Source organism: Bufo gargarizans, chromosome 8 (assembly GCF_014858855.1).
Source record: "Bufo gargarizans isolate SCDJY-AF-19 chromosome 8, ASM1485885v1, whole genome shotgun sequence".
Classification (NCBI taxonomy): domain Eukaryota; kingdom Metazoa; phylum Chordata; class Amphibia; order Anura; family Bufonidae; genus Bufo; species Bufo gargarizans.
In genome coordinates this window covers 158,406,580-158,429,986 of record NC_058087.1, presented here as the reverse complement: position 1 = coordinate 158,429,986, position 23,407 = coordinate 158,406,580, and the positions used below count along the sequence as shown (strand labels likewise).

The 23,407-nt window shown below is 44.4% G+C and overlaps 1 protein-coding gene across 2 annotated transcripts; it reads left to right on the top strand.

The window, feature by feature from the left end:
- Nucleotides 1-53: 53 nt before the first annotated feature.
- Nucleotides 54-23,231, top strand: PMM2 (phosphomannomutase 2). Of its 2 annotated transcripts, none has more exons than XM_044303452.1 (8): nucleotides 54-200; nucleotides 1,348-1,459; nucleotides 2,213-2,289; nucleotides 4,817-4,908; nucleotides 5,706-5,805; nucleotides 20,581-20,656; nucleotides 20,944-21,059; nucleotides 22,432-23,231. In XM_044303452.1, the coding sequence occupies exons 1-8, from the start codon at nucleotides 135-137 to the stop codon at nucleotides 22,534-22,536; spliced, it is 744 nt and encodes a 247-aa protein (XP_044159387.1). In that variant the 5' UTR covers nucleotides 54-134; the 3' UTR covers nucleotides 22,537-23,231. The 2 variants fall into 2 exon arrangements, with proteins under 2 accessions (XP_044159387.1, XP_044159388.1); XM_044303453.1 differs by having other exon boundaries at nucleotides 64-196.
- The last annotated feature ends 176 nt before the right edge of the window (nucleotides 23,232-23,407 follow it).

Here is a 23,407-nt window from a genome sequence, read left to right as displayed (position 1 = left end):
AGGGTTTGTGGGAATTGCAGTTTCAACCCACATTGCTGTTCACGTGACCAGGAAGTTATGATGTGGCCGGACGACGAAAGCTGAGAGTGGACATATCATTCATAAGGAAACAGGTGGCCGCTTCTGACGCTGCTATGGCTGAACGAGGAAATGCTCTCTGCTTGTTTGATGTGGACGGTACATTGACAGCTGCTAGGCAGGTATTGTGCCATCCTCTAGATAGTGGAACTACGACTCTCATCATTGTGTGACAGTAGGGAAGCTTTGTGTGGTATATGGGAGTATTGTGAGTGACATACGTCCTTGATCATGCTGATGGCTTCTTAGTATCACTAGTCCCATGTCTGTCACTCAGGGTAGGTGCAGTTCTTGTATCAGCTGTAAAATGCACCAGGTATTCTGAGACTACAAGTCCCAGCATGCCATTAAAGCTGAAGACTAATCATAGCATGCTGGGAGTTGTAGTTTAAGGTTTATTCTTTATTTGGCTGCCTTTCCTTTCCTTTCTGCACCAGCCCTGATCAGCGACCAGAGCTTAGCTGCATGTCTACAGTGTGTCTAGGGTGGTCAGTCCCTCCACTATGCTTTACACTGTAGCTCTGCTTGTTCACCTTGGCTGTTGTGTATAGGCACAAGCTCACCATAAAATCCATTTTCAGGATTGTGTCAGGATATGCTGTGGATTTTGTGCCACAATCCTGACAATCCATTGACATTCTGCATCTAATACAAGTAAATGGAGAATTCCAAAAAGTGAATTCCAGTTGGGCAAATACCTGTGTGTGGATCTGCAAGTCTCTGCTGCAAGTGTTCAGAGCTACAACTTTGGATTTGAGCTGCAGATTTTCTGTGCTGTGTGAACATGGCCTGACAGTAAGATTGATTATAAACTGCAACTAACTACAAGGATATTGCAGGACTGTAATATCGCTGAGCTCTACTTAGAATAGGTCATCAGTATCGTACTTGTGGATGACCGACTCCCTACACTGGTCAGTGTTCATGAACGGTACTGGGCTACTTGACTGGGAGGTGTAGTGCCATTCATGTCCATGACACAGCTGGGTGTGCCGGGAGGCGGCTATCCACCAGTATGATATTGATGACCTGTCCTAAGGACAGCTCCTCAGGAGACAATGAAATAAGATTCATTCTGATTTCTCCCGAGTATATTCGTACATGGTGGTCATCGATGTTTGATGACATCTCCTAGTGCATGTTGTGTATCGGCTCGTATTCGTGTAGATTATCTAAATGTGATAGGAGCAATTTGTGGAGGGTATGAACAGCAGCTCTGTGCAAGATCAATTTCTGAGAAAGTAATAACCTACTACTGTTATATTTTAGAAAGCTACTAGTGACATGGCGGAGTTTTTGCAGAATTTGAGCAAAAAAGTGAAGGTTGGCGTTGTCGGAGGATCAGATTTTGAGAAAATTAAAGAACAGCTGGGAGATGATGGTAAAATGCACAAGACTACACTGGAAATCTATCTATCTAATCCAGTGATGGCGAAGCATTTGGAGACCGAGCGCCCAAACTGCAACCCAGAACCCACTTATTTATCACAAAGTGCCAACACGACAATGTACCCCGAATACTCCAGTCCAGTACAGTATATCTTCCATGCACTTTATCATTTAGCTATTACAGCCTGTCTACATTCAGTGCGCTGCCTGTGCTGTTCATTGTGCGCCCTGCGCTGATGAATGGCAGGGAAAGTCTAAGGCATACTGGTACGCCTTAGACTTTTACCACGGCTCAGGTGCCCACAGAGAGGACTCTGGGTGCCCCCTCTGGCACCCGTGGCATAGGTTCGCCATCCCTGATCTAATCTATGTGAGGGAGAGTTCATATCACCTGTTATTTTTCTGTTCTTCTGATCCATCAGGAAAACTGAAAATTAAAGATAAAAAAATGAATCCTGCAAAAAAAAAAAAAAAAAAAAACAGGCATACATTTGAGCCATTTCCTTCTCAGATCTTTTTTAAGACTGGGGGGAGGAGGGGGGCCGAGTCCTGCATGCATAACTGATGCACAGGATTATTCTAATTTTTTTATACAGGATCCGTTTTCTTTTTCTTTATTTCTCTGACAGATCAGAAGAACAGCAAGATAACGGTGATGTGAAGTCTCCCTAATCTATCTACCCTGTCTCCTCTATGTGCACTATGTCTGTAGTCATTTACTCTTTAATTCCCATTTTATTTTCAGTTGTTGAAAAGTTTGACTACGTGTTCGCTGAAAACGGCCTGGTGGCATATAAGGACGGAAAGTTTCTCTGCAAACAGGTTAGTGTTACCCGCTTAGGCCGAGTTCACACCAGTTATTTCCATCAGTTAGGGTCCATTCACACGTCAGTATTTTTACCTTTCCAGATAAACGTTCCTTTTTTTGCGGATCCGTTTTTCAGTACAACCTTCAGTTTTTTTTACTAAAGTGCTTCCGAATCCGTTCTATGTTTCCGTTATTGCGTTTTGTTTGGTTTTTTTCTTCCAAAAGAAAAAAAGAGGAGGAGGAATAGATGTTGCTAGGGTACCAGTGAATGCACATGTCTGGAAGCTGCAATTTTCTAATTGGCACAAAAAAAATGACAAGCACGTACAGTATACTGCTCTAGGACAGATGGAAAAGTAAAATTACACGTATTATAATATATTTACTCACTTATTTTTTCCCTCTTGGCTAAGTTGCCTGGGTCCCAGGAGGATGGAAAAAGTTCATGGGCAATTTCCTCCCAACACTGGTCCTTTAGCGACCTATTTTGGTAGTCCTCTTGTCTGGTATCCCATAGAGAGGGCCGTTCCTGGATCATAGTGATCAATCGGTCCACTTCATATGCCATTTTGCAGGAGAGCAGAAGATGACCTGAACTTCTCTCACCACAGAGGGCTGGGCTTAATTTTTTTTGCGAATTCGCAAAATCGTATGACATTCGGATGGTTTTGTGCATGTCATCTGCATTTATGCGGATCCATTGACTTGAATGGACAACGGACCCGAAAAAACGGACAGAAAGTAGGACAAGCTTAATTAATTTTTTTTTTTTCAGGATCCACATACTCAAAAAAAAAAAAAAAAAAAAAAAAGGAATGGATTTCGTGATTCGGACAGCACTATGATTGGTGTCCACATTTTTGCAGAGGCAATTGAAACGAATGGTTCTGAAAAAACGTTCCGGTTTAATTTGGAACGGAAACGGAGTGTTATAACGGACGTGTGAATGGACCCTTATTGTGAGGCAAAACCAGTAGTGATGTCTACACAGAGATGAGGGATAATGGAAAGATCTGACTTTGGCTCACAATAACTGATGAAAATAACTGAAGTGTGATCTCGCCCTTATCCTGGACAGTGTGTTTTTATGATGGGAGATTTAGAAGCAACGTATAACGTGTTTTGTAGCGGATACCATTGGTCTGTTGTGTGTAGTAAACAAAATGCAACCTTGCACAGTTCCGTCCTGTTCGCGGTGTGTGTAATGTACCCACAGGCCCCATTAACCCAGCAGAGGCCAAAAGAGAATCCATTTGTCCCCTGTGGGGCGATACTTTGAATAGTGTAGATGACTATGCTATTCCGTCCAGAGGCATCCTGCAAAAATGTATGTACCTATGAATGACATGTTGTGTCAGGAAATCCTCCTATGTACTGCCAACACAGTATGAAGGCACCCTGATTGTGAGGAGGTTCTCCTTCCAGGTCTTAAATTTCCAACTGAAGCCATTAGTCACTTTTGTTTCACCCAGCAGAAGATATCCCAAGCTCCTTGATGTGTCAAAAAGCAAGGCTGGCCATACACATGAGGGCTCATGCACACGACCGTTGTTGGCCGGTGCCCGTATTGCGGCCCACAAACCGGCTCCGCAATATACGGGCACTGGCCTTTCATTCACCCATTTTTGTCTTCTATTGTCTGCGGTTTCAAGGAGCTTGTGATCCTCTCTGTTATATAGCAATTTGGCTGTCATGTGGGAGCCCAGATACTGTGCACACTGCTGACACCAGGCATTACATTACTAGAACTAGGTTCATATCCAAATCGCTCAGTAATATAATTAATAAACTTCTTCATATTTAATATGCAACACTATCTGTTGTATTTGAAAGTGGCTAGTGGCCTACATAAAGATGGGGATGCCTGTTATACAGTGATATCATCGGGCCCGTCCACTGTCACTGAAGAAATCGGTTCTCTCCAACCTGTGACGTTTCAGCTGCCATGACAGTTGCAGGGTGTCGGGGCATGCTGGGAGTTGTAATTTTGCAACAGTTAGGCCCCTTTCACACGAGCGTGACGGATTGCCTCCTGATGCGTTCGGTGAAAGTCGCACTACAAAAATACAAAAACTGAAGGTTTACAAACAACATCTCTTAGCAACCATCAGTGAAAAGCGTATTGCATCCGCACTTGCTTGCGGATGCGATTAGTTTTTCACTGAAGCCCCATTCACTTCTATGAGGCCAGGGCTGCGTGAAAACGCAGAATATAGAACATGCTGCTTTTTTCAAGCAACGCAAAACTGATGCTTTGTGTTAAAACAAAAACAAAAAAAACGCTTATGTACACAGACCTATTGAAATGAATGGGTCCGGATTCAGTGCGGGTGCAATGCGTTCACATCACACATTGTACCCGCGCAGAAACCTCGCTTGTGTGAAATGGGCCTTAGAGATCTACAGGTTAGAGACAACTTTGGCACCCCGAACACTCGGCTTCATTTCTATGTCCTTTGCAGGCACCATTAGTACTAATGTATTATATGGAGAACGTTCTGCATGTTGTTCTATGGCTACTGTGTGCTTCTGTTGTTACAGAGCATCCATGCACACCTGGGAGAAGACCTATTACAAGAAATAATAAACTATTGCCTGGCATATATTGCAAAACTGAAACTACCAAAGAAAAGGTTTGTAAAGGAGTCGCACTTTTAGTCGCTGTAGAAGCGAATGGTCCTAATATAAGTACTGGAATTAATGCTCAATACTATAGAGTACTACTTTTGGGGTACTTGATTAAATGGGTTGTCCGCTTTTCATATATATATATATATATATATATATATATATATATATATATATATATATATATATATTTGATGACCTATCCTGGCCCCCCCGCTGATCAGCTGTATGAGCACAGCCTTCTCTTCATTGTTTACCTGCTCACCGTCGCAACCACAGCATAATTACAACTACGCCATCCCATTCATTTCTATGGAACAGCTCCTTCCTGTTAAAGTGAATACTACAGAGCCATCCTATAGAAGTGAATGGGACGACTGAGATGTAATTACACCTGCTCATCGCTGCCGTTACGACAGCAAGCAGGTAAACGGAGCAGAGAAGGCAGCGCTCATACGAGCGCAGCTTTCTCTTCAAACAGCTTATCGGCAGGGGTGTCTGTAGTCGGACCTCTGATCTGATATTGATGACCTATCCTGAGGAGAAGTCGTCCATATAAAAGAAAAGAAAAAAAAAAAAGTGGGCAACCACAAGTCATAAAAGTATACAAAGGTGTATTATATTTTAAATGAGGGGAGTGCCAAGTCCTCCAGAGCAGGAGCTCTCGGCTCTGGTTAACGGAGGGAAATCCCAAGCTGGAGACCCTCCTCTATGACATCTCTAATAGGGGAAATGGGTATTGTTCCAATGGCACCAAACATTTCTAACAAGATCTTAACATCTTCCTGTTTTGTAATTTCAGGGGAACATTTGTTGAATTTCGAAATGGAATGCTGAATGTTTCACCTATTGGAAGGAATTGCACCCAAGAGGAACGGATTGAGTTCTATGAATTGGATAAAGTAGGTGGCACGGTTATAATAAAATGAATATAGCATTTCTGGACTATAGGTATAGGACTAAAATAATAGCATTCTTAATACAGAATGCTAACTTTGAGGACCTGGAAGGAAAAGGACCTTTGGTGACGTCACTGCGCTCATCACATGGTCCGTCACATGGCCCATCACTATGGTGACTGACCATGTGGTGAGCGCAGTGACGTGACCAAAAGTCCTTTTCCTCCCAGGTCCTCAAAGAAGAAGAAAGAAGATAAGCCGGGCTGCGAGAACAAATGGATGAGGTGAGTTTAATTATAATTTTTATTTTTTAACACTCCATCCCTAATTTTCTTAGCATTCTGTATTAAGAATGCTATTATTTTCCCTTATAACCATAAGGGAAAATAATAAAATCTACACAACACCAAACCCGAACTTCTGTGAAGAAGTTCAGGTCTGGGTACCAAACATGCCAATTTTTCTCACGCGCGTACAAAACGCATTAAAACGCTTTGCACTCGCGCTGAAAAATCGTTTCTCGCAACGCACTCGCATCTTGTCCAGCCCTTACACGCGACGCCCGTGTGAAAGAGGCCTAAGACCAGTGGTTTACTTACCTCCCCAGGTTGTAGTTAGGTGCCCTGCTTTGTCCTGTTATTGTCTTTGACTCTCAGCTTCCATTTTCTGAGTGCAGTCTGCACCAGCATCCTCCATTGTACGCATTTTTTGCTGGGGATTGCCGTTGTCTGCGGACCGCATGCGGAGTAATTGCTCCCCTGGTTATAGACACGCTACAGTGTATGGGTTTGGAGCATTTTCACCCGTTTAGGCCACTTTTTTCAGTGAGTTTTTGTATAAAGGTAAGTCCACACACAGCAGACTTGTTGCAGAACTTTTAAGCACACAGATTTTTCTTGCTAAAAGGGGCATCTACTAATTACCATATCAGTGCAGAGACTTAAAACATAACTTTTACAAAAAAAAAAAATGTTATACCCTGTTCATTCGTAATAGTTAAAACTGTGCTGTGATTGGCAGCGCGGTCATTTCTCTTACTTTGTTTAAAAATAATCTGCTGCTTTATTTTATCTCATAGTAGGCTATAACCCCTACTTGCATTCTTAAGGGGTTCATTTTCATGGAGTGTGTGTGTGTGTATGTATATATGTGTGTGTGTGTGTGTGTGTGTGTGTGTATATATATATATATATATATATATATATATATGCAACACTTTTGGTTTTGCTCCCATTTTGCATGAGCTAAACTCAAAGATCTGAAACATTTTCTACATACACAAAAGACCCATTACTATTAAATATTGTTCACAAACCTGTCTGAATCTGTGTTAGTGAGCACTTCTCCTCTGCCGAGATAATCCATCCCACCTCACAGGTGTGGCATATCAAGGTGCTAATTATACAGTATGAATATTGCACAGGTGTGCCTTAGACTGCCCACAATAAAAAGCCACTCTGAAATGTGCAGTTTGATCACACAGCACAATGCCACAGATGTTGCAATGTTTGAGGGAGCGTACAATTGGCATGCTGACTGCAGGAATGTCTATGAGCTGTTGCCCGTGCAATGAATGTTCATTTCTCTACCATAAGCCGTCTCCAAAGGCGTTTCAGAGAATTTGGCAGTACATCCAACCGGCCTCACAACTGCAGACCACGTGTAACCACACCAGCCCAGGACCTCCCCATCCAGCATGTTAATCTCCATTATCGCCTGAGACCAGCCACCCAGACAGCTGCAGCAGGTTTGCATAACCAAAGAATTTCTGCACAAAGTGTCATAAACCGTCTCAGGGAGGCTCATCTGCATGCTCGTCGTCCTCATCGGGGTCTGCACCTGACTGCAGTTCGTCGTCGACTTGAGTGGGCAAATGCTCACATTTGATGGTCTGGCACATTGGAGAGGCGTTCTGTTCACAGATGAGTCCCCTTTTTTTTACTGTTCAGCGCAGATGGCAGGCAGCGTGTGTCGCGTCCTGTGGGTGAGCAGTTTGCGGACGTCAACGTTGTGGATCAAGTGGCCCATGGTGGCGGTGGGGTTATGGTATGGGCAGGCGTATGTTATGGACAACAAACACAGGTGCATTTTATTGATGGCATTTTGAATGCACAGAGCTACCGTGACGAGATCCTGAGGCCCATTGTTGTGCCATTCATTCACGACCATCACCTCATGTTGCAGCATGATAATGCATGGCCCCTATATTGCAAGGATCTGTACACAATTCCTGGAAGCTGAAAACATCCCAGTTCTTGCATGGCCAGCATACTTACCGGACATGTCACCCATTGAGCATGTTTGGGATGCTCTGGATCGGCATATACAACAGCATGTCCCAGTTCCTTCCAATATTCTGCAACTTCGCACAGCTATTGAAGAGGAGTGGACCAACATTCCACAGGCCACAATCAACAACCTGATCAACTCTATGTGACGGAGATGTGTTGCACTGCTTGAGGGAAATGGTGGCCACACCAGATACTGACTGGTTTCCCCCCCACCTTGATATGCCACACCTGTGTAATATTCATGCTGTCTAATCGGCACCTTGCTATGTCACACCTGTGAGGTGGGATGGATTATCTCGGCAAAGGAGAAGTGCTCACTAAGACAAATTTAGGCCTCTTGCACAGGATTTTTTTTTTCGTTTATGTTCCGTTTTTTGCGTTCTGTATACGGAACCATTCATTTCAATGGATCCGCAAAAAAAAAAAAAACAGAAGGTACTCCGTATGCCTTCAGTTTCTGTTCAAAGAAAGAACATGTCCTATTATTGTCCGCATAATGGACAAGGATAATACTGTTCCATCAGGGGCCAGCTGTTCTGTTCAGCAAAAAACCGAATGCACACGGACGTGATCAGTTTTTTCCGGTCGCAAAATACTGAATAAGCCATACGGTCATGTGCAAGAGGCCTAGACAGATTTGTGGACAATATTTGAGAGTAATCAGTCTTTTGTGTATGTAGAAAATGTTCAGCTCATGCAAAATGGGAGCAAAACCGAAAGTGTGTGTGTGTGTGTGTATATATAGGTGCCTTATGCCAGGCTGGAGGTAATCAGCCTGGCATAAGGCACCTCCCAGAGTGTCAGAAAGGGGGGAGTGTGTTGCCTGTGGACAGAGGCCTGGAGGCTCGGTGTGGTCCAAGCCAGGAGGGCTTAGAGGCCACGATTCCCCATGTGTGCTGAGACACTGGACTGGAGACAGTGGGCGTACTGTGCTCTGTACAGCCAGGAGGCTGTGGGACATTGGCTCAGAAAGCCGCACATGTTCACAGGGTGTGAACAGGGACTTAGGTGACTCAGGAAACTCTGTGTTAGTTAGAGCCTAGCCGGGCAAGTATTTATTATTTTATATGAATGTCACATGTGTTAGGCCTCATGCACACGACCGTTGTGTGCATCCGTGGCTGTTGTGCCGTTTTCTTTTTTTTTTTCGCTGACTCATTGACTTTCAATGGGTCCGTGGAAAAATCGGAAAATGCACCGTTTTGCAGCCGCATCCGTGTATCCTGTCCGTCCAAAAAATATGACCTGTCCTATTTTTTTTTTTTTGACGGACAACAGTTCACGGACCCATTCAAGTCAATGGGTTCGTGAAAAAACACGGATGCACACAAGATTGGCATCCGTGTCCGTGACCGTAGGTCACTTTCATACAGACGGATCCGAAGATCCGTCTGCATAAAAGCTTTTTCAGATCTAAGTTTTCACTTCGTGAAAACTCATATCCGACAGTATAGTCTAACACAGAGGCGTTCCCATGGTGATGGGGACGCTTCTAGTTAGAATACACTACGAACTGTGTACATGACTGCCCCCTGCTGCCTGGCAGCACCCGATCTCCTACAGGGGGCTGTGATCCGTACAATTAACCCCTCAGGTGCCGCACCTGAAGGGGTTAATTGTGCGTATCATAGCCCCCTATAAGAGATCCGGGGCTGCCAGGCAGCAGGGGGCAGACCCCCTCTCTCCCCAGTTTAAATTTCATTGGTGGCCAGTGCCGCCCCCCTTCCTCCCTCTATTGTAATAATTCGTTGGTGGCACAGTGTGCGCCCCCCATCGGCCCCCCTCCCTCTATTGTAATAATTTGTTGGTGGCACAGTGTGCGCCCCCCATCGGCCCCCCCCTCCCTCCCTCTATTGTAATAATTTGTTGGTGGCACAGTGTGCGCCCCCCCCCCCTCCCTCTATAGCATTAACAACATTGGTGGCCAGTGTGCGGCCTCTCCCCCCCCCCCCTCGATCATTGGTGGCAGCGGAGTTCCGATCGGAGTCCCAGTTTAATCACTGGGGCTCCGATCGGTAACCATGGCAACCAGGACGCTACTGCAGCCCTGGTTGCCATGGTTACTTAGCAATAGTACAATAGTAGAAGCATCATACTTACCTGCTGGCTGCTGCGATGTCTGTGTCCGGCCAGGAGCTCCACCTACTGGTAAGTGACAGCAATGCGCCGCACAGACCTGTCACTTACCAGTAGGAGGAGCTCCCGGCCGGACATCGCAGCAGCCAGCAGGTAAGTATGATGCTTCTACTATTGTACTATTGCTAAGTAACCATGGCAACTAGGGCTGCAGTTGCGTCCTGGTTGCCATGGTTACCGATCGGCGCCCCAGCGATTAAACTGGGACTCCGATCGGAACTCCGCTGCCACCAATGATCGGGGGGGAAGATGGGAGGCCGCACACTGGCCACCAATGTTGTTAATGCTATAGAGGGAGGGGGGGGCGCACACTGTGCCACCAACAAATTATTACAATAGAGGGAGGAAGGGGGGGGCGCACACTGTGCCACCAACAAATTATTACAATAGAGGGAGGAAGGGGGGGCGCACACTGTGCCACCAACGAATTATTACAATAGAGGGAGGAAGGGGGGGGGGGGCACACACTGTGCCACCAACCTATTATTACAATAGAGGGAGGGAGGGGGGGGGGCGCACACTGTGCCACCAACCTATTACTACAATAGAGGGAGGGAGGTGGGGGGCCCGTACTGGCCACCAATGATATTCAAACTGGGGGGGGTCTGCCCCCTGCTGCCTGGCAGCCCTGATCTCTTACAAGGGGATATGATACATACAATTAACCCCTTCAGGTGCGGCACCTGAGGGGTTAATTGTGCTGATCACGGCCCCCTGTGAGAGATCGGGTGCTGCCAGGCAGCAGGGGGCAGTCATGTACACAGTTTGTAGTATATTCTAACTAGAAGCGTCCCCATCACCATGGGAACGCCTGTGTTAGAATATACTGTCGGATATGAGTTTTCACGATCTAACTCATATCCGACAGTATATTCTAACATAGAGGCGTTCCCATGGTGATGGGGACGTTTCAAGTTAAAATATACCATCGGATTGGAGAAAACTCTGATCCGATGGTATAAAAGGGACTCCTGACTTTACATTGAAAGTCAATGGGGACGGATCCGTTTGAAATTGCACCATATTGTGTCAACGTCAAACGGATCTGTCCCCATTGACTTGCATTGTAATTCAGGACGGATCCGTTTGGCTCCGCACGGCCAGGCGGACACCAAAATTACTTTTTTTTTTTTTTTTCCAAAAATCAAGGAGGACCCACGGACGAAAAAACAGGTCACGGATCACGGACCCTGTTTTTGCGGACCGTGAAAAAATACTGTTGTGTGCATGAGGCCTTAGGTGAAGCTGGGACTTCATGATAACCTGTATTGGTTGGAGTGCGCACAATAAATGCACGGTTTGGACCTGAAACCTGGTGTCCTAAAGTTGTATCTGTGAGAATGACCCCCAAATAAGAGGCGATCCCGTACAATTCGTGTCAGATGCGGGCAGGTGTCCCTGCTGAGAAGTAAAAGTGCTGGAAGCCTGCTAGTTTGCAGGAGCAGGGACTGCTGGTGTTAATCTGGACTTTTTTTTTTTTTTGTGGTGCAAACAGTGCAGGATTTAAAGGGCCAGAAGCCCAGTACAAAAGACTGATCAGTGGAAATGGCTGCAAAATGGTATAGCCCGTGGGAGAAATCCTGCGATTTAGTGATCGGGGGAATCCCGCTGGGGGTCATTCTAGACTCCCGCCAGCAAGTGTATTGGGTCCTGCCTGAAATTCTGGACTTTGTAACAAGGGGGCCAGAGACAAAAACTACAGTGTCACTGACCTTTGTGACTGACTATGGCTCTGTGCAATGGGAGCTGTTAAAATATGAGACACTGGAAGTGGAATTTATACTGGGCAAGGACTTTCCATTGTTTGGGCAGTTGTGGAGCGGAGTTCCTGATAAAAAGCAAAGATATGCCGTTGCCAAGGGCAACCTTCGGGAAGACAAAGAGGTGGAGAGCGGTGCAGGTCTCAGGAGTACATATCTTCTCTGCAACTGTGCACAAGATTCTAAAGGGTGCGGCTGGAATGACTATCCAGGAAAAGTCTGGATTCAAGGCCAGGGCGTTTCCAGTAGCAACGGTTGCATCACGGAGTCTGCAGGTGATCGTGGTACCAGGAAGCAGGGACAGTCTTCCAAAGTCCGGAAGAAGGATGATGATCTCGGTAGAGATGTCCCTGGAATGTCCTCGGCTCCCAAGACTGCCAAACCCGTGGCATCAGGGGGTAAGAACGTTTTTGTTGATTGTGTGGCAGACCCCATTACAGTGAGTCGGCGGCAGTTGCTACCTGCTTGGCCGGTATGGGGTAAGACACCCAGTCGAGAAACTGCTACAAAAATATGTGACAATGTGAAAAAAGCAGTGTCTGAACAAGCGGATAAGCCTGCTGTGATTGCTCCCTCGCAGAAATCTTCACAGGGGAAGGTTTCTGTGTTACCTCAGTTACCCATGACCAAAGCTAGTTTTGGGATGACCAGGATCCGGGATCCCATGCTAGCCCGGGTAAGAGGTAGCACAATATTGAAACCTGAGACTGATAAAATATTAAAGGTGCTGGACAGTCATGCGGATAAGGACTATCCGCTGATTTTCACTGAACGTGAGACTCCAATGAGAACAGAGACTGATGAACTTGATGTTACAGATACGCTTATGCATGAGGGAGTATTGGGCCGTGATATCGGTTTGTTGCTGTGGGGTAAGGTAGACACTTCTGCAGATAGTGCCGAAACTCCTGCAGAACCTGTACCTGTCCCTTTAAGTGAGGATCTAAGGGAGCTGCACTTTGACCTGCATGGGGAAAGAATATTGACCATTGGAAACAAGGGTGCTGGTCAAGTGCAAAGTGATGGTAACAGTGATATATCTTTTCCGTTGCAGGTTCTGGTCAGGGGAGAAGCGCCCCCTGGTGGTAAAAATGTAATTGATGATTAAACTTTATTTTCTGCATCTATGTTTCATGAAGCGCAATATGACTTAATCAAAAGGTTTGAAGACATACATATAAGTAGTGTGGAGCAAAGCCCAGCTCAGTGTTTGACGGTGCAGGAAAATATGATAAGGTTAGAGGGTGTACCACACGTACCAGAGGTGGAAATGCAGTCTCCACAATGTTGGTTGGTTACTAAGGAAGTGTCCCAGGTGGGGATTAGAGGTGCCCCTAGAGGTCAGAATTAATAATGACACGAGCGGTATAGGTGACGTATGTGCTGTGACCGATAGAGAGTGAAGCTACCATGTCAAGGTCCTGTGAAACAAAGGTGGTTACTAGTAGCGACCAGACAGTTATATCTGATGAGAATTAAGTCGGGTGGCGTCAGCCTAGGGTCTGAAGCCCATATCCAGACAGTTGTAGGTGACCTGACACGACAGTACAGCTGCAAACAGGAGGATGATCTCTCTCGCTCTCTCGCTCTCTACGTTAGAGATGGGACTAGCTGTCTTCACAGAGCAACTGAAGAAGGTTTCAGAAAGGGCAAAGAAGGAGAGCCAGAAAGAGAATGGTGATACTCCTACATCTGCTGCAGCAGAGCCAAGCAAGGAGCAGCTGGAAACGGAGGCCCAAAAGCGGGGCACTTCCCACAAGCTTGTGCAAAAAGCTGAAAAGAAACTGCTGAAAAACATGGAGTTTGTGGTTCAGCGCCTGGAGAAACATGGTGTGACATACAAAAAGGTGGAGAAAACCAAGAACAAACTTCAGCGAGGATTGGATGATCTGATGGTGGACCTGGACCACCAGAAGCAAGTTAAGTCTAATCCAGCGAAGAAACAGGAGACGTGTGACTGGCTCCTAGCTGAAGAGAAATACATCTCGGCTCGATATGGTGAAAAACGTGACCAAACAGAGACTGATGCTTGGGGAAAAGGAGACAAAGGCCCTCTCCTTGGCTAAAGCCCTGGAAGAAGCGCTTGAGGAGCATGCTGAATTGGAGAGGCTGAACAAGCAACTCAGAGCAGAGACTGAAAATCTCATGAGCTTAAAAGATGAGTTGGAGAAATCTAAGTGTGCTCTCAAACAGCAGGTGGAAGGTGAGAAACCTGAAGAGGAGAGTTCTCTGGAAGATGTCAAGAAGCCAGAGCCTGTTAAAAATGGGACTGGAGAGGGTGGCACTGTGGTGCTGGCTGTGGCAGAGAAGATGGAAGATGCTTCTGCTAAACCAGTTGATGGGGCTGATGTGGATGCCGAAGACCACAGACCCGTGGTAGCGTGTAGCCTAGGCCTGTAAGACGTCCCCTCTGCATACAAGACCTTCCAAATAGCCAGAAGGCTGCTGGGGAAGAAGTACGAGGAGGTGAACGATCAGTTTTCGGATCCGGGCTATTACAATGGGCTGTATCTCCTGACTCCTCCACAAAAGGAGAACAGTGTCTTGGGTGAGCCTCTGGAGAAAATGACAGAAGACAAGGAGTCTGCTGAAGACCCTGGTGCCCCCTGCCTCGATGAGAAAGAGGGGGAGGGGTTAACAGGGCAAGTGTATGGTGCCATGTCCGAGAAGGATGAGAAGGCGGTCAAAGAGACTGGAGACTTCAAGAAGACAAAGACTGAAAAAGTTAAGGCCGATGTGTTGGTTGACGTGAAGTCCCCAGGTTCTACAGAGACCAAAGTTAAGCCAAAGGGAGCCGCGGCCGAAGTGTAAAAAGCCGCTAAAGAAGCAGAGGTCTCTAAAACTGCCATAGTAGCTGGGGTAACTACTGTTGGAAAGAAGGAAGAAGTAACCCAGATGCACGTAAAAGAAGTGAGTAGGGGCAAGCATGCTCTGCTGAAGGAGCCCTGCAAAGCAAAGGAGAAAGTGTCGGGATATGACCATGACTGGGAACAGTTCAGGCAAGAGCTGCAGCAGTCCAAGAAAGGACGGGAGGCGCATGTACAGGAGCCAGAGGATCTAAAAAAAGAGAGAGATCAAAATATACAACAGCGCATCATCATCACTCGGGAAAGAGTAAGAAAATAGTATCTGGCCATGAGATGGGTACATGAGGCCTTTAGGCAGTTTCGGTTGGGCAAGATGTTGGTTTTGGTGATAAACCAAGCTCTGCTGGCATGGGTCTGGCAGAACAAAGGGAAGGTACGTGTCACCGAGGTTCCTGGCCTCAGTGAAATAAGAACCAGTAATTTTCTGTGTCAGCGGCAGCTAGTGCTCGCTGACACTGGGTTACTTAGTGTGGCTGTAAAGCCAATCTGGGCCGCTTCTTATTGGGAGCAGCCAAAGAGCAGGGTGGGTGGCTGTTCCCTACATCCAGGCCAGGTCTATACCCTCTCGCCAGCCTCCCGTGGTTATGCAGGTGTTGACAGGCTTGAACAAAGGGGGGGGGGGGAGGGGGATATGTGAGACAGTGACAGGTCTCATGCAGGTTGGAGGTAAGGAAGGGGTGGATAGTGCGGTCCACACCCCTGTTCCACCACAGGTGAGAGAAGCTGGAGGTAATCAGCCTGGCATAAGGCACCTCCCAGAGTGTCAGAAAGGGGGGAATGTGGTACCTGTGGCCAGAGGCCTGGAGGCTCTGTCAGTGTGGTCCAAGCCAGGAGGGCTGAGTGACCACGATTCCCCAAGAGACACTGGACTGAAGACAGTGGGCGTACTGTGCTCTGTACAGCAAGGAGGCTGTGGGACATTGGCTCGGAAAGCCGCACGTGTTCACAGGGTGTGAACAGGGACTTAGGTGAGTCAGGAAACTCTGTGTTAGTTAGAGCCTAGCCGGGCAAGTGTTTATTATTTTATGTGAATGTCACATGTGTTAGGTGAAGCTGCGACTTCATGATAACCTGTATTGGTTGGAGTGTGCACAATAAATGCACGATAATTACAGTACAGACCAAAAGTTTGGACACACCTTTTCATTCAAAGAGTTTTCTTTATTTTCAGGACTATGAAAATTGTAGATTCACACTGAAGGCATCAAAACTATGAATTAACACATGTGGAATTCTATACATAACAAAAAAGTGTAAAACAACTGAAAATATGTCATAATCTAGGTTCTTCAAAGTAGCCACCTTTTGCTTTGATTACTGCTTTGCACACTCTTGGCATTCTCTTGACTAGCTTTAAGAGGTAGTCACCTGAAATTGGTTTTTACTTCACAGGTGTGCCCTGTCAGGTTTAATAAGTGGGATTTCTTGCCTTATAAATGGGGTTGGGACCATCAGTTGCGTTGTGGAGAAGTCAGGTGGATACACAGCTGATAGTCCTACTGAATAGACTGTTAGAATTTGTATTATGGCAAGAAAAAAAGCAGCTAAGTAAAGAAAAACGAGTGGCCATCATTACTTTAAGAAATGAAGGTCAGTCAGTCCGAAAAATTGGGAAAACATTGAAAGTGTCCCCAGTGCAGTCACAAAAACCATCAAGCGCTACAAAGAAACTGGCTCGCATGCGGACCACCCCAGGAAAGGAAGACCAAGAGTCACCTCTGCTGCGGAGGATAAGTTCATCAGAGTCACCAGCCTCAGAAATCGCAGGTTAACAGCAGCTCAGAATAGAGACCAGGTCAATGCCACACAGAGTTCTAGCAGCAGACACCTCTCTAGAACAACTGTTAAGAGGAGACTGTGTGAATGAGGCCTTCATGGTAGAATATCTGCTAGGAAACCACTGCTAAGGACAGGCAACAAGCAGACGAGACTTGTTTGGGCTAAAGAACACAAGGAATGGACATTAGACCAGTGGAAATCTGTGCTTTGGTCTGATGAGTCCAAATTTGAGATCTTTGGTTCCAACCACCGTGTCTTTGTGCGACGCAGAAAAGGTGAACGGATGGCCTCTACATGCCTGGTTCCCACCGTGAAGCATGGAGGAGGAGGTGTGAGGGTGCTTTGCTGGTGACACTGTTGGGGATTTATTCAAAATTGAAGGCATACTGAACCAGCATGGCTACCACAGCATCTTGCAGCGGCATGCTATTCCATCCGGTTTGCGTTTAGTTGGACCATCATTTATTTTTCAACAGGACAATGACCCCAAACACACCTCCAGGCTGTGTAAGGGCTATTTGACCATGAAGGAGAGTGATGGGGTGCTGCGCCAGATGACCTGGCCTCAACAGTCACCGGACCTGAACCCAATCGAGATGGTTTGGGGTGAGCTGGACCGCAGAGTGAAGGCAGAAGGGCCAACAAGTGCTAAGCATCTCTGGGAACTCCTTCAAGACTGTTGGAAGACCATTTCAGGTGACTACCTCTTGAAGCTCATCAAGAGAATGCCAAGAGTGCAAGTGTGCAAAGCAGTAATCAAAGCAAAAGGTGGCTACTTTGAAGAACCTAGAATATACATTTTCAGTTGTTTCACGCTTTTTTGTTATGGTATATAATTCCACACGTGTTAATTCATAGTTTTGATGCCTTCAGTGTGAATCTACAATTTTCATAGTCATGAAAATAAAGAAAACTCTTTGAATGAGAAGGTGTCCAAACTTTTGGTCTGTACTGTGTGTGTGTGTGTGTGTGTGTGTGTGTGTGTGTATGTATACACTCACCTAAAGAATTATTAGGAACACCTGTTCTATTTCTCATTAATGCGATTATCTAGTCAACCAATCACATGGCAGTTGCTTCAATGCATGTATGGTTGTGCTCCTGGTCAAGACAATCTCCTAAACTCCAAACTGAATGTCAGAATGGGAAAGAAAGGTGATTTAAGCCATTTTTAGCGTGGCATGGTTGTTGGTGCCAGACGGGCCGCTCTGAGTATTTCACAATCTGCTCAGTTACTGGGATTTTCACGCACAACCATTTCTAGGGTTTACAAAGAATGGTGTGAAAAGGGAAAAACATCCAGTATGCGGCAGTCCTGTGGGCGAAAATGCCCTTGTTGATGCTAGAGGTTAGAGGAGAATGGGCCGACTGATTCAAGCTGATAGAAGAGCAACGTTGACTGAAATAACCACTTGTTACAACCAAAGTATGCAGCAAAGCATTTGTGAAGCCACAACACGCACAACCTTGAGGCGGGTGGGCTACAACAGCAGAAGACCCCACCGGGTACCACTCATCTCCACTACAAATAGGATAAAGAGGCTACAATTTGCACGAGCTCACCAAAATTGGACTTTTGAAGACTGAAAAAATGGTTTCTTGAACATGACAATGAGTTCACTGTACTAAAATGGCCCCCACAGTCACCAGATCTCAACCCAATAGAGCATCTTTGGGATGTGGTGGAACGGGAGCTTCGTGCCCTGGATGTGCATCCCTCAAATCTCCATCAACTGCAAGATGCTATCGTATTAATATGGGCCAACATTTCTAAAGAATGCTATCAGCACCTTGTTGAATCAATGCCACGTAGAATTAAGGCAGTTCTGAAGGCAAAAGGGGGTCCAACACCGTATTAGTATGGTGTTCCTAATAATTATTTGTGTGTGTGTGTGTGTGTGTGTGTGTATATATATATATATATATATATACACACACAGTGTCAAGTCTAAAGATTTATACGTTCTCAAGATGAACCAGAGCATACTCTCCTACAAAACTGTAGTGCAAGCAGGGTGCCCTCCTAATAAACAGTAGTACCAGCAATACAGCTTCGCATTACATAGCCCCAGAGTCATGGGTATTATTTCTCCTTATAATTTCACCAGACATAAGGCCTATACGTCAATGTTCGACCTTTAAAACAAGCCTTGACAATAATATAGGATTATAGCTAAGCCAGTACCTCATCTGCAGATGCTGTTTTGGGCTGACTGCCCCTTATCAGTGCAGTCTCCCCAGATCCTGACAAAAGCCTCTTGCACAGTTAAGCCAGTTCTCTCTACTCTGCACTGATGAGTACATTTGAGGCACAGCTTCCTTTTTGGAAAGACTGCTAATTTATACCTTTTTCACAGAGGAGACTTGCATGGCCTATAAGACTCCTTACGCCTACTAGGCACTCTCAAAAAGGAAAAATAGTACCTCCCAGACCCTGATGAAGCCCTCTCACCCAGTTAAGCCAATTCTCTCTGCTCTGCACTTAGAGGTCAATCTCCTTGAAATGGCTGCAGAGGAGGTACTGGCTTAGCTATAATCATAAATTATTGATTTATAGGATAGCTACCCTATATCTGGTGGTACTAGATGTTCAACTTTCTTTTTATTTTGGAAAGACAGTTAATTTGCAAAGCCAAAGAGTTAAATAATATTCTGATTGCCACAAGGGGGAGCTTAGCCCACACAACTCATACCATTTATCTCAATGTGAACACTAGGGTGGAATTGATCAAGCTCTGCACTGAATTGTAGCTTAAAAAATTCACAAAATTGGGCTTTTTTTTTTTTTTTTTTTTTAGCTCAACAATTTTGTGACATTTTCCATTTTACTCCAGTTTTGGAAATTGGATGTGTTTAGCCTGCTAAGCTGATTTAAGCCAATAATTAAAATTGTCACAATCTTACTGTAGTAAAGAGGTGGCATAGAAAGTGGAGTAACATCTCAAGACAGAAGTATTAGACTTAGAAGCACCAAACTTATCAAACATTGTGTGACATTTGATACATTTTGCTTAAGTGGGTTAATTAAATATTACTTTTTTATAAATATATTCTCAAATACCTTTCATTATTTATAATGACTCGTTTGGTCTGCGGAGCAATCATCAGGGGAAACAAAATGGCCGCTGGCCTGATCATACATGAGGACAAGTTACTTTTACAACACTGAGCTGCCTCCTCCTTTCTACTTGTCAGGGATTATGATCCTGAATACAGACGATAAGAACTTTAGCTGAATCTCTGTGGGAATGGAGTTGATGAGGAGACGGGAGAGACTGTGGTAATGGAGACTGCATACAAGTGCTGCTGCTCATTAGCCACACCTCGCCCTCCTCTCATGTCTCCTCATCATTTCCATTCCCACAGAGATTCACCTGTATTCAGGATCATGATTCCTGACAAGCAGAGCAGAGAGGAAGACGAGGCAGCTCTTTTCCGCAGTGTGGTGAAGTAACTTGTCTTCCTGTGTGATTAGGACAGGTTTTGTGTGTAATGACCATTTTATTTCTCCTAATGATTGCTCCCTAGACAAAACAAGCCATTCTAAGTAATGAAAGGTATTTGAGAATATATTTATTATAAAATAATATTAAAGTATTTTCATTTTATTTTTATTTTTTTATTATTCCGGAAGGACCCCTTTTAAAGTAAGGAAATGCAGGCTCCTGTAATAAGAACCCTTCATCATGAATCTCCCCTTATGCATACAGATAGAGAAAACTTGCTCTGTTGCTGAATTTTGCCTTGCATAAAACTGGTCAGCTCTGTTGGGAGTCTCAGCAGAGGTCACTATTTTGGGACAGTAGGCTACTATTCATTACGAACCTCAATAGTGAGGGATGAAACGGATATCAAAATATTTTGTTCATAAATGTATTTCAGCTGGATAAAATATGTCTGTGACCAGTTTAACTGAATGTTCTTCGATAACTTTTTTTTCTTTAGAAAGAACATTTTCGGGACAAGTTTGTTGCAGATTTGCGAAAGGAGTTCGAAGGAAAAGGCCTCACGTTTTCAATAGGTAATTTTCTGAAGTGCTTTCAATCAGTCCCTGCGGTGAATAAGGGTATGGCCACGTGGTCAGGTTTCCTGATACAGTTTTAGAAGCAAAACCAGGGGTAGTCATATCTGTCCTTTTATACTTTCTTTACTTTTATGATTCACTCCTGATTTTGCCTTCCAAAACTGCAACGGCAAACCTGACCGCGTGGTCATACCTGAATTGAGCAGAATTCATGTCCTCTCACTGTAAAGGGTAAATTTTACATTTTGTCAACCTTACTAAAACCAGTTGTTTCTGATCAATAGGTGGTCAGATCAGCTTTGATGTGTTTCCCAATGGCTGGGACAAGACATACTGCCTAGGAATTCTTGAAAAGGAGGCATTCTCCAAAATCTACTTCTTTGGCGATAAGACCATGCCAGTGAGTATTTATTATAGACTTCATATGGTGTAAATTGAGTAATGGCATGCATATCACTGTCTACCTTTATCCATTTCCCCTCAGTCTACAGTTAAATTAGAAATAAGTAGTTGTAGTTCTACGCTGAAGGCAGAGGAAAATAAAATGCAAGTAGTAAACCTTACCCCTTGGCACTTTATTGGCAAATTCACATCACTGTTTAGCTTTCTGTTCTCCTGATCCGTGAGAAGAACAGAAAAACAAAAAATTGCATTTTGTGCATTAATTATGATCAGTTTGTGTCCCTTCCGTCAGAGATCAGTTATTTTTGACAGGAGAAAAAGTCCTGCATGCGAACTTTTTCTGCTGTCAAAAATAACTTCTCCGGAAGTGACAGACTGATGCTCCAAAAAATCTGTTATTTTTTAGTGCAAACTCATGCTCAAAATAAGGATCAATTTATTTTTTATTACTGTTCTTACTGCTCTCTCCCTGTGTAAACGTACATGGCCCAAGGGTGAGGGTAACTTGAATGTTTGTTCATGTTATCAATCCCTCTTCCCCTGATCAGTTAGAGATCATAATTTTAATTTTTTTAACTTTATTTGTAGCCCCCCTAGAGGACTTGTAATCATTAAATTCCTTATGCCAAAGACTGAAATAAAATACTACTGCATTAATGCTATGTTTTATTAAGTCTCCTTCTCCAGTTTATGCTGCCTTCACATAGGGCAGCATAAAACTGGTGGCTAATGCCTTTTAATACATAGATGTTGGTTTCATATTTATTGTATGAACTTTATTTTAACTAATGCTACTCCTAATCCCCTTTCACGCGAGCAAATATTCCGCGCGAGTGCAATGCGTGATGCAATTGCATTGTGCCCGCATAGCATCTGGACCCATTCATTTCAATGGGGCTGTGTACATGTGCAGTGGTTTTCACGCATCACTTGTACGTTGTGTGAAAATCACCGCATGTTCTATATTCAGCAATTTATAATGCAACGCTGGCCCCATAGAAATGAATGGAGCTGCATGAAAATCGCATCCGCAAGCAAGTGCGGATGCAATGAGTTTTTCACGGATAGTTGCTAAGAGATGTTGTTTGTAAACATTCAGTTTGAACGCGATCGCAAACAAAACTGAATGGACTTCCTTGCGAAATCACGCAGTTTTCACTGAACGCATCCGGACACGCTCGTCTGCAAGGGGCCTAAATAGGTCTCCAATTTCCTTCTCTACAGCCACTTGCTCCTAATTATATCATATTCACATTAAAATTAAGAGTTATAATTGCTAAACATTTCCAGCAATTATATCTCTCTGGAACCTTGAATCATTTATGACTTGTGGTAGTACTTAACGCCTTTTCTCTGGCTTTTCTTCTCAGGGCGGTAATGACTATGAAATCTACACAGACCCAAGAACAATTGGCCATTCTGTGACATCGCCTGAAGACACACAGAGGATTTGTACAGAGTTATTCTTGCAGTAAACAATTCTACTTGAATGGATTTCAGCAGAGGTGTGGCAATACTGGAGTAATGTAATAGGAGTTCTGATTGGAAATTGACTTTTTAGTAGTTTCATATCAATGGTGAAGGAGTCAATATTATCTAGTAATTATGACCAATCTATTTATTTTAATGATTGATTACTGCAAGGTTGCTCTCATTTCGTTTTTTATTTTTTTTCCTTCAAGCCAGTTATCTAAATAAGTGATTAGAAACTGGTATTTTTCAACTGCCTTATTGCTAATGAACTGAGTCTCTGATGGTACCAAACATCACCCATATGAGGTACTGACCCCATGTTCTCTCATGTAAATATATTTGAATTGACCACTAGGATAGAATTGTGTAGAGGGGCCTCACTTAAATACATCTTCCCCAAAAGAGAGAAACATTTTCCAATTCTTAGTCTGAATGCTATAACAGTAGCAGTTTATGGTCTGTTCAGTTCTGGTGAAGATATGAGGATGTAGACTTTGATATGTATGAACCCTGCACATGTTTGGACTTTTGGGAGGTATTTCCATCTCGCTGTCTACTTGGGTTAAACGTTTAGCCACAAACATTAATTTTTAAGCATTTTTTTTTAAGAACATTATGCTTTGATGCAAAATGCCATTAAGTTGCCTATGAGAGTAAAGTGGCAGGTGTCTACTTAAAAAAAATATATATATACGGGTATCATGGTGTAATGTAGTATTTTACTCTATAGTTCAAATTTATTGTTTATCAAAAGTGTAAAAACTGTCTTCATACCAAAAAGGTTGCAAGCTTACTCTCTTTTGTACTCAAACTTGACCTCAGCACACATATTACCTATGGAAAGTTACCGTTTTAAACATGCATATATTCAAC

Coding starts and splice junctions, on each gene's coding strand:
- PMM2 (XM_044303452.1), top strand. CDS start 135: ATGGCTGAACGAGGAAATGCTCTCTGCTTGTTTGATGTGGACGGTACA. Junction 1,460..2,212: donor AGAACAGCTGGGAGATGATG/GTAAAATGCACA, acceptor TTTTATTTTCAG/TTGTTGAAAAGTTTGACTAC. Junction 2,290..4,816: donor GAAAGTTTCTCTGCAAACAG/GTTAGTGTTACC, acceptor CTGTTGTTACAG/AGCATCCATGCACACCTGGG.